The sequence below is a fragment of the Atractosteus spatula genome, chromosome 8 (genome assembly GCF_055471065.1).
Source record: "Atractosteus spatula isolate fAtrSpa1 chromosome 8, fAtrSpa1.hap1, whole genome shotgun sequence".
NCBI lineage: Eukaryota > Metazoa > Chordata > Actinopteri > Semionotiformes > Lepisosteidae > Atractosteus > Atractosteus spatula.
In genome coordinates, this window is record NC_142713.1 from 223723 (window position 1) to 237364 (window position 13642).

Sequence of the window (13642 nt, forward strand, 5' to 3'; positions counted from 1 at the left end):
TGCTCTATTTGTGTTTTTCCACACTCATTGCTAATCTGACAAACCAGCTGCAGACCTCAGCGGTGCTCAAGACTTGCATTGATGCACATGGACAACACGAGCCCCCGACTCTCTTCCCAGAGTGGAGTGGGAAGTCAATGTTGGTGTGATATCAAAGTCGCATGAAATTTTCTAGACAGTAGCCATTGCACTTAATGATTCCAGTTGGTGGAAATGTAGGGAGGTTACCAGTTTAACAGCTTTTTTATGGCTTTTGGTGCAACAGCGCCACCCTGTGGCTCATTTGAGTTCAATAACCTTTATTTTCTATATTACCTTTCCTGATACATCTTCTCAAGGCGGTTTACAGTAAAACAGCCAAGCACCAGAGCCGTTAATTCACAAATTAATACAGTAAATGGTGTTTGAGACCAAAGGGAAAGATGCTGACTGATTTGCAAGAACTGATAAGGATTGAAGTATCATTCCACAGTCTTGGAGCAACAGAACAGGAAACGCTGGGAGAGACGGAGAGCTTTGCGTCTCGTAGTGGGAGACGAGTGAAGGTCGGTCCAGACAGTACTTACAGCTTGTGATGTGCAGAGGGTTAACAGTGCACTCGTGCAGTCAGGAGCCAAAGGTCATCACTTGAAGATGATCTGCAGTGTGAGTACTGTGGCGAGATCCACAGGGAGCAGGTTCAAGTCAGTAAAGAGAGAGGTGATGCTCACTCACACATTGTCATTTTAGTTAAAAAGTGAGCAGTAGAACTCACTTATAATGTTATGATAATGATGATAACACAGAGTTGTGGTATTGAAATGTCTTTACTGTATTTATTAATATCCCTAATTGCATGGTTTATAAAACAAAAAAAAATCCCAAATTAGGCAGTGAAGGGAATTCGACTACATTTCTGAAAATGAGGTAGTGGTGTAACTCTGTTTCCTTTCCCAGTCTTGCGGGCAGCGTTTGTAACTTATATTTGGATGTGCTTTGGTTACGAAACCCAGTGCGTCTCCCTTTTAGCATCAGTTTAAAGGATTATTTAGTTTAGTTCTAGCTGCCCTTACAGTGATTCACCACCCCTATGAGTAGGAGGGGGATGAGAGTTGAGGAAGCATGCTGACCAGCAAGGTGCTGGAGGGTGAGAACTCTCTGCAGCTGTGAAGATTAGCCTATAATTATTTTGTTCTGACTTGTCTTGTAAATGAACGCCCATTATTGCACCACAGACAGTTAAAGAAGCCCTGTAACTGCTCAGTATTCACTGTCCTGTGGGGTGTGTAACAAACTTTTGCACGGTTCTTGCACTGACACTGCTGGCAAGGCCATTGTATTCATTAAACTTAGACTCATTTTTCTATTTCGTTTAGGAGCCTTTCCAGTTTCTGCAACATTACAATAAGCAAACTAGAGGAATCCCTGCAGTCCTGGGACAAATCGCGCGGACAGTGGACAGACACTGGGCACGAACACTGACCAGGGCAGACATGAGTCCGAGTCGCTCACTGCTGATCATGAAATACAGGAGACCAGTGTCTAATCGGGTCCTGCTGACTGAGCACAGATTTAGTTACCTGTTGTTTCCTCCCTTCGCCTCTAACAGTCCTATTAGCACAGAGTCACACTGGAGTCAGAAGAGGAATAATGGTCAAACACAAACCCGACCCCGGGACAGAGGGGCTCCGTGAAGGAGGCCTGGACTCTGTGCAGGAGGGTCGCTGTGTCTCCAGAGACGCTGTAAAAGGACAGAGTTCCAGCCCTGTGGTCCACATACACCCCTATTCTGGAGGAGGGAAGGACAGGTACTGCAGTTTCTTCATTGTTGTGCCAAAAAGACCAACTGGAACCAGAGCAGCACAAACTCCAGGCCGTGTTATTGTGTCCAAGACCACAGTTAAAACTCCATCCCCTCCTGCCGAGTCCTTTATATGCGATTCATATATAAGCCCCCCCAACCACTCCACTCCACCTCCCAGTAACGGCAAAACCCAGAGAGCCCCTCTCTGCACAGCAGACACTGCAGGGAGCGTCAGTGCAGCTGCAGTTTATAACACCCCAAAGAAAACACAGATGCAACTTGGTTTGTCAGAGGAGGTAGTTGATACTTTATTTAGCCCACAAGATGAAATCTCTGTGGTTCAGTTCTGCGCAGTGGAGCACAGGATTACTGCTCCACTCAGAGACTGTTTGGAGTGAAGACCAGTCCTGCTGCCCAGTAGTGACCTTGAAATGAGTCCTGATACTGAACACCAGCAGAAAGATCCCTCTCACCACGGATCACCACCCCCTCCCTCTGTATGTGTCCCGTCTCTCTCCACCCTCTGTCCTGTCGCCGTCCCTCTGTCTCTGTCTCTCTCCCCTCCCTCGGTCCCATTCCCGTCTGTCTGTGTCTCTCTCCCCTCCCTCGGTCCCATTCCCGTCTGTCTGTGTCTCTCTCCCCTCCCTCGGTCCCGTCCCCGTCTCTCTCCCCTCCCTCCTCTGTCCCATCCCCGTCTCTCTCCCCTCCCTCCTCTGTCCCGTCCCCGTCTCCCTGCCTCTAGCTGAAATCCATGCTCTCCAGTGAGTACAGGTGGCTCAGCAGGCTGGGATTGTCTGACACCTGCAGATCCACAGACTCACTTTGCAGAGAGGAGGCTCCCCCTTGGACAGCCAGCATCTTCAGCATCTGGAGAGAGGTGAGGACTACCTGCAGGCAGAGAGGGGTTAATACAGACACACTGACTGGACACTCCAGTACATTAACACTGCACTGAGAGAGAGAGGGGTTAATACACACACACTGACTGGACACTCCAGTATATTAACACTGCACTGAGAGAGAGAGGGGTTAATACACACACACTGACTGGACACTCCAGTATATTAACACTGCACTGAGAGAGAGAGGGGTTAATACACACACACTGACTGGACACTCCAGTATATTAACACTGCACTGAGAGAGAGAGGGGTTCATACACACACACTGACTGGACACTCCAGTACATTAACACTGCACTGAGAGAGAGAGGGGTTCATACAGACACACTGACTGGACACTCCAGTACATTAACACTGCACTGAGAGAGAGAGCGGTTCATACAGACACACTGACTGGACACTCCAGTACATTAACACTGCACTGAGAGAGAGGGGTTAATACACACACACTGACTGGACACTCCAGTACATTAACACTGCACTGAGAGAGAGAGGGGTTAACACAGACACACTGACTGGACACTCCAGTACATTAACACTGCACTGAGAGAGAGAGGGGTTAATACAGACACACTGACCGGACTCCAGTACATTAACACTGCACTGAGAGAGAGAGGGGTTAATACAGACACGCTGACTAGTATAGAACTTTGCTCTCTTCTCCTGTCTCACCTCCAGCATGATCAGCTTCTTCTCCCAGGGTCTCTGATCTGGGTCGGGCCACTTCTCTCCCAGACAGAACCACACGGAGTATGCAGGTGACTCAGCCTTCTGCTCCATAAACCCAATCAGCCCTGCGAAGGTCACAGTGCTGTGAATCCCTCTGCCACGGTCTCACACTTCCTCGGTGCCTTTCTCTCCCTCTATATCCCCCCGACGACCTCTCACCCCTCACCCCTGACAAAGTTTCCCCCTCCCCGCAACAACCTCACCCCCGACGACCTCTCACCCCTGATGATCCCCCCCAATAAGATAAGATCACCTTACTGGCCATATACAATTTCTTGCATTAGGAATCTGTCTTTTCGCAGACCCCAGCTTACTCTCCATGAGACACACAGACAGGGAGAGAAGCTGGGGGTCAGAGCGCAGGGTCAGACGTTTATACGGTGCCCCTGGAGCAGCTGGGGTTCAGGGCCTTGCTCAGGGGCCCAATGGAGTAGGATTCCTCTGCTGGCCGTGGGATACGAACTGGCAACCCTCCAGCCACAGATCCACCACACTGCCCAGACAAACCGACTTGTCTAAGCTGTGCCTGCTTGCCACAGAGCCCCGACGACCTCTCACCCCGGATGAACTCTCCCCCCGACGCCAACGACCTCTCACCCCGGATGAACTCCCCCATGCTGTACAGCTCCTCTCCTCTCTCCTTGGGCACCTCTCTGGGCTGGCCGCTCCTGTCGAACCTAGAGAGGCTCCAGAAAGCGTGGGTGTCACCCCAGCGGGCAGCTCGCACCCCCCGGCCCTGGACAGTCACCTCCAGCCCTGCGCCCAGCTTCTCCAGAATCCGACGGGTCAGCCTGGCCTGGCCCTGGTCCAGGAGCAACTCCGGGCCGGGCAGGGAGACCAACTCCAGGCCCTCAGGGTCCACAGCAGCATAGGGGTCCGTCCAGACCACCCGGAACCCCCTGGGATTGGTCACCTCGTGCTCATGAACCCTCACCCCCCGGAAGTAGACGGTCACATGGAACTGTGTGGCTGAGAGAGAGAGGAGACACACTGTTCATGTGACACCGAGTCTACAGGGAACTGTGTGGCTGGGAGAGAGGAGACACACTGTTCATGTGACACCGACTGTACAGGGAACTGTGTGTCCGAGAGAGAGAGGAGACACACCAGCGCCTGTGACCCGTGCCCATCAGCGGCCCCCCTGGACACCAGGTGCCGGGCGCCTCTCTCTTACCCAGCCTGTCGTCCACCACTGCTCTGCTCATCCCCGCCTTGAACTCCTCCAGCTGCTGCTGCTCCAGCTCTAGCCCCACACCCACACACACGGCTGGCTGCTCTGCCTGAGGGGTCTCGAACAGAGAGCACACAGGTCGTGCCACGTCTGCAGAAGACAGGAGGAAAGGGAACTGTAGCTCCTACTGTAACAGACTGTCCTACTGCACTGGGACTGTAGCTCCTACTGTAACAGACTGTTCTACTGTACTGGGACTGTAGCTCATACTGTAACAGACTGTCCTACTGTACTGGGACTGTAGCTCCTACTGTAACAGACTGTCCTACTGCACTGGGACTGTAGCTCCTACTGTAACAGACTGTTCTACTGTACTGGGACTGTAGCTCATACTGTAACAGACTGTCCTACTGTACTGGGACTGTAGCTCCTACTGTAACAGACTGTTCTACTGTACTGGGACTGTAGCTCATACTGTAACAGACTGTCCTACTGTACTGGGACTGTAGCTCCTACTGTAACAGACTGTTCTACTGTACTGGGACTGTAGCTCCTATTGTAACAGACTGTTCTACGGCACTGGGACTGTAGCTCCTATTGTAACAGACTGCCCTACTGTACTGGGACTGTAGCTCCTATTGTAACAGGACTGTTCTACTGTACTGGGACTGTAGCTCCTATTGTAACAGGACTGTTCTACTGTACTGGACTGTAGCTCCTATTGTAACAGACTGTTCTACTGCACTGGGACTGTAGCTCCTATTGTAACAGACTGTTCTACTGTACTGGACTGTAGCTCCTATTGTAACAGACTGTTCTACTGCACTGGGACTGTAGCTCCTATTGTAACAGACTGTTCTACTGTACTGGACTGTAGCTCCTATTGTAACAGACTGTTCTACTGTACTGGGACTGTAGCTCCTATTGTAACAGACTGTTCTACTGTACTGGGACTGTAGCTCCTACTGTAACAGGGCTATATTTACAGAGACACATGGAGAAACGTCAGGGAGACATTAAGAGGGTTACCTGGCTGAGGCCCACAGATGTTCAGCTCCTCCAGACACTCCTCCAGCGTGCTCTGATTCAAGGGAGGAGACATCACGCCCTGTGGGTAAAAGAGGTGTGCCCCAGCTTCTGGCAGCTGATCATGGGAAAAACCCAATCCTTAAAAACAGACAAGGGGCCATAGTCAGGGCTGAAACCACAGGCAACCGGAACTTACTTAGGACACAGGGTCCCAGTGCCCTGAGGAGATCAGTCAGGACACAGGGTCCCAGAGCCAGAGCCCTGAGGAGATCAGTCAGGACACAGGGTCCCAGTGCCCTGAGGAGATCAGTCAGGACACAGGGTCCCAGAGCCCTGAGATCAGTCAGGACACAGGGTCCCAGTGCCCTGAGGAGATCAGTCAGGACACAGGGTCCCAGAGCCCTGAGGAGATCAGTCAGGACACAGGGTCCCAGAGCCAGAGCCCTGAGGAGATCAGTCAGGACACAGGGTCCCAGTGCCCCGAGGAGATCAGTCAGGACACAGGGTCCCAGAGCCCCGAGGAGATCAGTCAGGACACAGGGTCCCAGTGCCCCGAGGAGATCAGTCAGGACACAGGGTCCCAGAGCCCCGAGGAGATCAGTCAGGACACAGGGTCCCAGAGCCCTGAGGAGATCAGTCAGGACACAGGGTCCCAGTGCCCCGAGGAGATCAGTCAGTACACAGGGTCCCAGAGCCCTGAGGAGATCAGTCAGGACACAGGGTCCCAGAGCCAGAGCCCCGAGGAGATCAGTCAGGACACAGGGTCCCAGAGCCCCGAGGAGATCAGTCAGGACACAGGGTCCCAGAGCCAGAGCCCTGAGGAGATCAGTCGGGACACAGGGTCCCAGTGCCCTGAGGAGATCAGTCGGGACACAGGGTCCCAGTGCCCTGAGGAGATCAGTCAGGACACAGGGTCCCAGAGCCAGAGCTCTGAGGAGATCAGTCAGGACACAGGGTCCCATTGCCCTGAGGAGATCGGTCAGGACACAGGGTCCCGGAGCCAGAGCCCTGAGGAGATCAGTCAGGACACAGGGTCCCAGAGCCCTGAGGAGATCAGTCAGGACACAGGGTCCCAGTGCCCTGAGGAGATCAGTCAGGACACAGGGTCCCAGTGCCCTGAGGAGATCACTCAGGACACAGGGTCCCAGAGCCCTGAGATCAGTCAGGACACAGGGTCCCAGTGCCCTGAGGAGATCAGTCAGGACACAGTGTCCCAGTGCCCTGAGGAGATCAGTCAGGACACAGGGTCCCAGAGCCCTGAGATCAGTCAGGACACAGGGTCCCAGTGCCCTGAGGAGATCAGTCAGGACACAGGGTCCCAGAGCCAGAGCCCTGAGGAGATCAGTCAGGAATGGACAGTGCAGCAGATAAATACTGGAAACTATTCTGCAGGTAAGATGTTTTATTGTACAGGAGTTGGTCGATACACAAGGACTGAATGTGATTCACGTATTTGAAAAAATGCATCACCCACTCAGGACTATAAATTATAGGTGGTTAACAGCAGGCTTCTGTAAATGCCAACACTAAAACCTGGAGTGGATCGGGCTTCTGTAAATGCCAACACTAAAACCTGGAGTGGATCGGGCTTCTGTAAATGCCAACACTAAAACCTGGAGTGGATCACAGTGCTGTGCAATGGGATCCTCTTTAATCCAGGTGCCCTCGTACCTGCTAGTTGCTCGTCTGGAGAGAAATGTTCCTGGATTCCTGCTGGAGAAACCTGGTGAGAGAGGAGAGGTGCACTGTCTGTGAGCCACAGGGAGCACGGGTTTCTCAGGAACTGGGACGTCCAGCAGGGAGTGAGATGGGACATGCTGTAGCCTCTGCAGTGTAAACTATGGTCTGTGTGTCCCGGGACAGGGGCTGTAGGGCACAGGACACAGCCACAGGCTACAGAGCGAGGGGAGAGCAGGGTATAACCCTTCGAGAATATGTGACATGGGCTTTTGCCATTCGGGTCCAAAGCGCACAAGACAGACAATGGGCCTGCAGTAACACAGAGTGTAGAGTACAGTCTGCTAGAGTAGTGGCTATAATATACAGCCTGGGGGGTACAGGGGACAGGGGACAGGATAGTCTGAAAAGTATAGGACGTAACCTACAGCAGTGGACTCCAACCCTGGTCCTGGAAAGCCCCAGTCCAGCAGGTCTTATTGATCACCAGTGGATCACCAATTCCTAAAGAGGAGGAAGTGAGCAGGTGTTTCATTTGATTAAGGAATTCAGAGACTATAAAGGTCCACCTGTGTCAGATTCAGCACTTAAGAACCTGAGTTCTCTTAATGGAACAATTACATAGTTAATTAATCCATGAGGTGTAGAGATAAGTGATCTATAAGTCTGACTGGACTAAGGCTCTCCAAGACCGGAGTTCAAGTCCCATGATGTACAAGGGACAGTTTGTAGGGTAGGAGACAAACCGACAGGGAGTAGCTCATACAGTGAAGGGCACACCGAGACCTTAATGGGACAGACTCTCACCTCCTGTGACTGACTGTCAGAACCCAACTCCGCACTGTCCTGTGACCCTGGTCCTGAGAAAAGACGAAAAAAGGTGGGGGTGTGTGGTGGGAGGTGGGTTAGTAATTATTAGGGTCATTTATGATCAAATACCACTGAAGAGATGAGCACTCCGTCTCACTCAGGCAGCGTGTCAGTGTATCAGGGCAGCAGAGCGCCGAGTCTCAGTCGGGCAGCGTGTCAGAGTATCAGGGCAGCAGAGCGCCGAGTCTCAGTCGGGCAGCGTGTCAGTGTATCAGGGCAGCAGAGCGCCGAGTCTCAGTCGGGCAGCGTGTCAGTGTATCAGGGCAGCAGAGCGCCGAGTCTCAGCCGGGCAGCGTGTCAGTGTATCAGAGCAGCAGAGCGTCGAGTCTCAGTCAGGCAGCGTGTCAGTGTATCAGGGCAGCAGAGCGCCGAGTCTCAGTCAGGCAGCGTGTCGGTGTATCAGTGCAGCAGAGCGCCGAGTCTCAGTCAGGCAGCGTGTCGGTGTATCAGGGCAGCAGAGCGTCGAGTCTCAGTCAGGCAGCGTGTCAGTGTATCAGTGCAGCAGAGCGCCAAGTCTCAGTCAGGCAGCGTGTCAGTGTATCAGGGCAGCAGAGCGCAGAGTCTCAGTCAGGCAGCTTGTCAGTGTATCAGGGCAGCAGAGCGCCGAGTCTCAGTCAGGCAGCGTGTCAGTGTATCAGGGCAGCAGAGCGCCGAGTCTCAGTCAGGCAGCGTGTCGGTATATCAGTGCAGCAGAACGCCGAGTCTCAGTCAGGCAGTGTGTCAGAGTATCAGGGCAGCAGAGCGCCGAGTCTCAGCCAGGCAGCGTGTCAGAGTATCAGTGCAGCAGAGCGCCGAGTCTCAGTCAGGCAGCGTGTCAGTGTATCAGTGCAGCAGAGCGCCGAGTCTCAGTCAGGCAGCGTGTCAGTGTATCAGGGCAGAAGAGCGCCAACCCTCAGTCAGGCAGCGTGTCAGTGTATCGGGGCAGCAGAGCGCTGAGTCTCAGTCAGGCAGCGTGTCAGTGTATCGGGGCAGCAGAGCGCCGAGTCTCAGTCAGGCAGCGTGTCAGTGTATCAGGGCAGAAGAGCGCCAACCCTCAGTCAGGCAGCGTGTCAGTGTATCAGTGCAGAAGAGCGCCAACCCTCAGTCAGGCAGCGTGTCAGTGTATCGGGGCAGCAGAGCGTCGAGTCTCAGTCAGGCAGCGTGTCAGTGTATCGGGGCAGCAGAGCGCCGAGTCTCAGTCAGGCAGCGTGTCAGTGTATCGGGGCAGCAGAGCGCCGAGTCTCAGTCAGGCAGCGTGTCAGTGTATCAGGGCAGAAGAGTGCCGAGTCTCAGTCAGGCAGCGTGTCAGTGTATCGGAGCAGCAGAGCGCCGAGTCTCAGTCAGGCAGCGTGTCAGTGTATCAGGGCAGCAGAGCGCCAAGTCTCAGTCAGGCAGCGTGTCAGTGTATCAGTGCAGCAGAGCGCCGAGTCTCAGTCAGGCAGCGTGTCAGTGTATCAGGGCAGCAGAGCGCCGAGTCTCAGTCAGGCAGCGTGTCAGTGTATCAGGGCAGCAGAGCGCCGAGTCTCAGTCAGGCAGCGTGTCGGTGTATCAGTGCAGCAGAGCGCCGAGTCTCAGTCAGGCAGCGTGTCGGTGTATCAGGGCAGCAGAGCGTCGAGTCTCAGTCAGGCAGCGTGTCAGTGTATCAGTGCAGCAGAGCGCCAAGTCTCAGTCAGGCAGCGTGTCAGTGTATCAGGGCAGCAGAGCGCAGAGTCTCAGTCAGGCAGCTTGTCAGTGTATCAGGGCAGCAGAGCGCCGAGTCTCAGTCAGGCAGCGTGTCAGTGTATCAGGGCAGCAGAGCGCCGAGTCTCAGTCAGGCAGCGTGTCGGTATATCAGTGCAGCAGAACGCCGAGTCTCAGTCAGGCAGTGTGTCAGAGTATCAGGGCAGCAGAGCGCCGAGTCTCAGCCAGGCAGCGTGTCAGAGTATCAGTGCAGCAGAGCGCCGAGTCTCAGTCAGGCAGCGTGTCAGTGTATCAGTGCAGCAGAGCGCCGAGTCTCAGTCAGGCAGCGTGTCAGTGTATCAGGGCAGAAGAGCGCCAACCCTCAGTCAGGCAGCGTGTCAGTGTATCGGGGCAGCAGAGCGCTGAGTCTCAGTCAGGCAGCGTGTCAGTGTATCGGGGCAGCAGAGCGCCGAGTCTCAGTCAGGCAGCGTGTCAGTGTATCAGGGCAGAAGAGCGCCAACCCTCAGTCAGGCAGCGTGTCAGTGTATCAGTGCAGAAGAGCGCCAACCCTCAGTCAGGCAGCGTGTCAGTGTATCAGGGCAGCAGAGCGCCGAGTCTCAGTCAGGCAGCGTGTCAGTGTATCAGTGCAGCAGAGCGCCGAGTCTCAGCCAGGCAGCGTGTCAGTGTATCAGGGCAGCAGAGCGCCGAGTCTCCGTCAGGCAGCGTGTCAGTGTATCAGGGCAGCAGAGCGCCGAGTCTCAGTCAGGCAGCGTGTCAGTGTATCAGTGCAGCAGAGCGCCGAGTCTCAGTCAGGCAGCGTGTCAGTGTATCAGTGCAGCAGAGCGCCGAGTCTCAGCCAGGCAGCGTGTCAGTGTATCAGGGCAGCAGAGCGCCAAGTCTCAGTCAGGCAGCGTGTCCGACCACACCTTCCTCACCTCTCTGTTGCACTCCTGGCAGGCGGTACACCTTGTGTGGGTTGGCGGAGTCATTGCTGTGGTCGGCTACAACTTCCACCCTCTTGGCCTTCAGAGCGCAGCGGAAATTTCGCTTCCAGATAGAGGGGTCTGCCCGGTCTACTCCCTCCCTGAACGAGCCGCTGGCCACTGCCCAGGCCTGAGAGACGCAGAGAGATCGGCAGTAGCTAGTATGATTCAGGACCATAAAGAGATGGACACTGAATGCGAGCGTGTCGAGGAGGGAGAGAGAGACAGACAGACAGACCTTGAATATGAGCGTGTCGTGCTCGCTGGAGTCCTGCCTCAGCCCATGTTTCCAGGGAATACAGAACTCCGTGCGCTCCTGATTGGTCCAACAGACTCCTGGGTACCGCCTACTGTCAATCTGTTCCACCAACCAGGGCAGGATCAAGGGCCTCTGGGCCATCCTGAAAGACCAGCGGTGAAGTCACCGATGAGGAGGACGCCAGCCTGCGCACTGTCGCCACGCCTGTCTAACGACCGCATCAGGGTCACCAGCAGAGACGGGGCAACTTTCACAGCACTGAGCCACACAGCTCGACACTGTATGCTGAATTCAACACCCATCGCTTACCAGTCCAATTCTAATGCCGTGACAAAACTGGAAAACGCGGAGTGGACCAAACTGCTATGGAACAGGAAGTTCCATTCCCGGTCGGGAGGCTGGCCCATGGACACAGACAGGAGTGTGTGTACGTCTGTACCCGTGAAGCTCTTCCGCCGACTCTCACTCTCCCGTCTGCCTGCGTAACGTTCAGACAGCAGCTGGTAGCCTGATCGGGTCAGGACTCAGAAGCTGGGTCTCCTCCCCCTGACCTGTGTGCAGTGAGGTTGCTTTCTGGTGCAGAATGATCACTGTGTGTCTCCCAGATGGGGTCGCTGGTGCAGAATGATTACTGTGAGTCTCCCAGGTGGGGTTACTGGTGCAGAATGATCACTGTGTGTCTCCCAGGTGGGGTCACTGGTGCAGAATGATCACTGTGCATCTCCCAGGTGGGGCCACTGGTGCAGAATGATCACGGTGCGTCTCCCAGGTGGGGCCGCTGGTGCAGAATGATCACTGTGCGTCTCCCAGGTGGGGTCACTGGTGCAGAATGATCACTGTGCGTCTCCCAGGTGGGGTCACTGGTGCAGAATGATCGCTGTGCGTCTCCCAGGTGGGGCTGCTCTTCTGTTGTTGATATGCAAATATTTACAGTGTGCTTCTAAAGTCAAAGCCTTATGGGATGAATGTGCTGTACAAATGCAAGGAATTGTGTTTGTATTTTCACAAATACAACAGATGTGGAGATGGAGGAGGGAGGTGAACTGCAACACAATTCTTGTGAAGAAAACTAAATGTGAAAGTTGCGTGTTTTTTTTAAATGTGAAAGTTGCTGGTCACAGCTTGACCTGTGACCAGCCTTCCTCCCTGTTCGTGGAGACTCCCTGGTTCACAGACCTGTGTGAATCTGGACTCAAGAGGATAGGAAGCAGCTCAGTACTGACTGGTACACAGACATACTATCACTCTAATATCACACTGCTGAATGCACATCAACCTCCTGGACACACTCATGTTATGAAGTGTGCACATTAACACACTAGTCACCTCACACCTGCAAAAGTAGAAATGTCACCCCCCCACACACCCGAGACGGCACTAACACCACACCTGAGACCCAGATAGCACCTCCCCCCCCCACACACACCTGAGTCGATCACATCTCAGCCACTGAGACAACACCTGAGACACTAGTATCACCCCCGCCACCTGAGACAACACCTGAGACACTAGTATCACCCCCGACACCTGAGACAACACTAACACCACACCTGGGGCCCTAATATCATTCCCCATCCCACACCTGCACGCAGACTAACCTGCTCCCGGCTCGGTTCGGCAGCCCGTCCACTGCAGGCCCGGCTGTGCGGCCTGTGTCCGGGTAGACCTGCAGCCGGCCCGTGCGACCGCGGCGGCTGTTCTGTCGCACCCCGGGACCCCGGCGAGCCTGCGGCTGCCGCAGCTCCGCCTGAGCTCTCCCCCAGCGGGTCCCGCAGGCGGGCAGCGCGTTTCAAGGGGAAAGTGCGGAAAAACAAACAGATCAGATCAGGCGCTGCATGAACGCGCTCGAGTAAACAGCACACGGGGGCTGGTGTCTCTCTCTCGGCCTCTGTCGGGGAAACTGCTATCGGTTTCGTTTTGCCTTTTCTCCGTCACCGCCTGACCCGCCTCCGCGCCGCGCACACGCCCCCAGACGGACGGCGCCGCCGGTCGGCACAGAGCCCGACTCTCTCTCACCTTCCACCGCCGCCAGGAGAGCCAGCTCCCCCGGGGAGCACACTCACAGGGACACCGTGGGACGGGTCCAAACGCGCCGGGCCTCTGGGGGGGGGGGAAACGACACACTTCAGGGATTAACGACGCGCGGAAGACGGCAGGAGGGACCCAGCTGAGCATCGGGCGACTTTCCTGCCCGGGCCGGGCCGGTCCTGGTCAGCTTCCACGCCGCGGGGGAGGCCCCGGACCCCCGGACACGGGTGCGAACGGAATGACCAGGCACCGGAACACGAGCGGGCCGGGCCGGGCCGGACCGGACCGGAATCCGGGCCCGAACCCTGCAGGAGTTACAGGTGACACCGTCACGCGTCATTGATACTGTCATGATGAATTCCTGTTGGCTGGTTTGTCGTGTCCTGCGCACGTTGTGTGAGGGTGCTGTCTGTCGTACTGTTTGCGTCCCGATAGAGCAGAGCGAAGATGTGGTGAGGCTCTGTGGCTGGGAGGTTGCCGGTTCGTATCCCGCGGCCGGCAGAGAAATCCTACTCCGTTGGGCCCCTGAGCGAGGCCCTGAACCCCAGCTGCTCCAGGGGCGCCGTATAAACG

At 55.1% G+C, this 13642-nt stretch overlaps 1 protein-coding gene across 4 annotated transcripts; it reads right to left on the reverse strand.

Moving 5' to 3' along the window:
- Positions 1–2066: 2066 nt before the first annotated feature.
- irf3 (interferon regulatory factor 3) lies at positions 2067–12940 on the reverse strand. Of its 4 annotated transcripts, none has more exons than XM_088922775.1 (10): positions 12640–12940; positions 11021–11183; positions 10735–10912; positions 8099–8151; positions 7286–7337; positions 5615–5752; positions 4589–4735; positions 4012–4383; positions 3358–3479; positions 2067–2671 (listed from the first exon to the last, which is right to left on the reverse strand). In XM_088922775.1, exons 2-10 carry the CDS (start codon positions 11180–11182, stop codon positions 2522–2524), a joined length of 1374 nt encoding a protein of 457 aa, XP_088778901.1. In that variant the 5' UTR covers position 11183; positions 12640–12940; the 3' UTR covers positions 2067–2521. The 4 variants fall into 4 exon arrangements, with proteins under 4 accessions (XP_088778901.1, XP_088778899.1, XP_088778900.1 ...); XM_088922773.1 differs by lacking the exon at positions 12640–12940 and adding an exon at positions 11351–11737; XM_088922774.1 differs by lacking the exon at positions 2067–2671 and having other exon boundaries at positions 3000–3479.
- Between the last annotated feature and the right edge of the window lie 702 nt (positions 12941–13642).